Here is a 2239-nt window from a genome sequence, read left to right as displayed (position 1 = left end):
TCTAGCTCCTTTGATGGCCGATTCGCTAATTTCCAGTTTAATTGTATCCTTTGGAAAAACAGGCGAATTGTCGTTTACATCCTGGATGGCTAGAGAAATACGATGCAGCTCCAAAGGGCTCTCTAGGACTAACTCAAATTTAAGCATACACGACATCTTATCCCCACAAAACTCTTCTCTGTCAATCCGTTCCCTGATCACAAAATTTCCTGATTTTAGATCAATATCACAGTAGTGCTGATAGCTTTCTTCTGTATCAATACGAGCTTTACGGGTAAACAATTTCCATACTTCCAGGCCGAGGTCCTTGGCTATATTTCCAACAATGGATCCCGGTCTCATCTCCTCCGGAATAGAATAGCTGAGGTCTGCAGTGCCGATATGGACGAAGAAAAGAAAGCCATAGACAAAACTCAACAACGATTTCTCTTTTAGGTCCATTGTTTCTCCCGAACGATAATAGAAACACACAAATAACTATCGTCCCAGATCCACTTGAAATGTAATGGTTACATTAACCTACACCGCTTCCTCAACAATGGCAGCTCTGGTTTCGAGGCTTGGATAACTGCCCTCTTGCAGTGGGTGGAGGAAAAAAAACGATCTGCAAGTGAGCAGCGACACTGTGGGATAAACTGGAAAATTACAAATGAATTTCTCAAAGACTATCATATGATGCTACAGTTAATGTCAGAACTAAAGAGAAACTACGAGGCTAAAATCCAATGTAAACAAAATAACACTTTTATTTTATGTCATTTTTACTCACTCTTTTAAAAAAAGCATGGTTTCAAAGGGGCACTGATAGAAATACAATTCAGCACCATGGACAGAGTTGAAACAGAAGTGATTGTTGTGCCATTTCTTAGGTGCAACTCTTACTTCGACTGACTTAACGCCTGATAATCAAGTCATCATTCTTACTGAAGAGCAGTGTCCATTTGAAAAAAATACAAATATTTATTATAACTTCAAAATATTCAATGCAATTCGACATACTTTCTAAATACAGTGATAAAGGTAAAGTTGGTAAAACGTGTTCATATTGTTAAATCGTGTGCCTTTAAAGATAACAACAAACTACCCACATATAGTTTACACATTTATTCAGACGAAATATGACATTTTGTTTTCTCTGAGGTCCTAGAGCCGACTAAAGAATTTGACAATCAATAGCAATTGTAAAGCAATTTTTTATGGTCTCATAATCCTACACTTAAACCATTTAATGTACTCAGGGTAGCAGAGGATTGAGCCAATAAACATATACTATAGGGTGAGAGGTAATGTACAACCTGGTCAGCTCATCAGTCTAACAGGGACAATGCATACTGTAGACAAACATTCAGTCATCCTCAGACCAGTGAGTAATTTAGGATTTCCTTTTCAACTTAACCATACAGTATTTGGACGGTGAAAGGAAACCGGAGAAAATTCACATGGACATAAGCTAAAGATGCAAACTTTAGCAGGCCGGTGGAGACTAACTGAGTACCTTCTTGCTGTGATGCCGCAGTAGTTTCAACCAAGCATGTACACACAATTTTATTCTTTTTAATGATTCTTTTAATTGGAATGAATACATTTATGTAATAGAAAAAATCTACCTTTTCATTAAGTAGGCAAGGCCAAATTTAGGAAAATCCATGTCTAAAATAATTAGCATCACATGTAAAACCTTTAATAGGTCAAACCTTAAAAGAGGTCCTCATCATGATTTATGTTTGTATGTGTGACAACAACCTAGTCACACATACAAACATAAATGTGACAGCTCGTTGTCTCAGATGTTCTGAGGAACATTGAAAATTTAGATGCAACTTATTTTTAAGTGTCAATACCACTGTAAAGTCTCAATCAGCCTTGAATTAAAAGTCAGCATTTTAGATTCACAAAAACCTTGGACCTCGGAGAGTCCACCTACACCAGCACTTTCAGAAGTGTACCAAGTATCTGCATAATCCCCAGTCCCATCTGGGATCGTTTTTGTAATGCACAACCCTACATCCACTCCCAGTCTGACTTCAACTTAAACTGTCGAAAAACAATAATAAATATTGTCATCATTATGATTATAAAATTCAACTGAGCAAGCAAACATTGCAGCCTACCTCTGGTGATTCATCTGGTTGACCAAATGCTTCAGCAAAATCACTTGGACTTTTCCTCAGAGTCTGATCAGCAGGCAGTGTGTTATCATTGTAAGATGTCACGAACTTAAAGTCACTGGTTCTAGATC

At 37.5% G+C, this 2239-nt stretch overlaps 1 protein-coding gene across 1 annotated transcript in view; it reads right to left on the bottom strand.

The window, feature by feature from the left end:
- The window catches only part of LOC118333996 (protocadherin gamma-C3-like), a 54586-nt gene that overhangs the window by 51921 nt on the left and 426 nt on the right, over positions 1-2239 (bottom strand). Inside the window, exon 2 of the mRNA XM_035669816.1 lies at positions 5-221. Coding sequence (XP_035525709.1) covers positions 5-221 — 217 coding nt within the window. The remainder of the gene's footprint in view (positions 1-4; positions 222-2239) is intronic.

This window comes from Morone saxatilis, unplaced genomic scaffold, assembly GCF_004916995.1.
Source record: "Morone saxatilis isolate NCDOM2014 unplaced genomic scaffold, NCSU_SB_2.0 Contig22, whole genome shotgun sequence".
Classification (NCBI taxonomy): domain Eukaryota; kingdom Metazoa; phylum Chordata; class Actinopteri; family Moronidae; genus Morone; species Morone saxatilis.
This window is presented reverse-complemented; position numbering and strand designations above follow the sequence as displayed.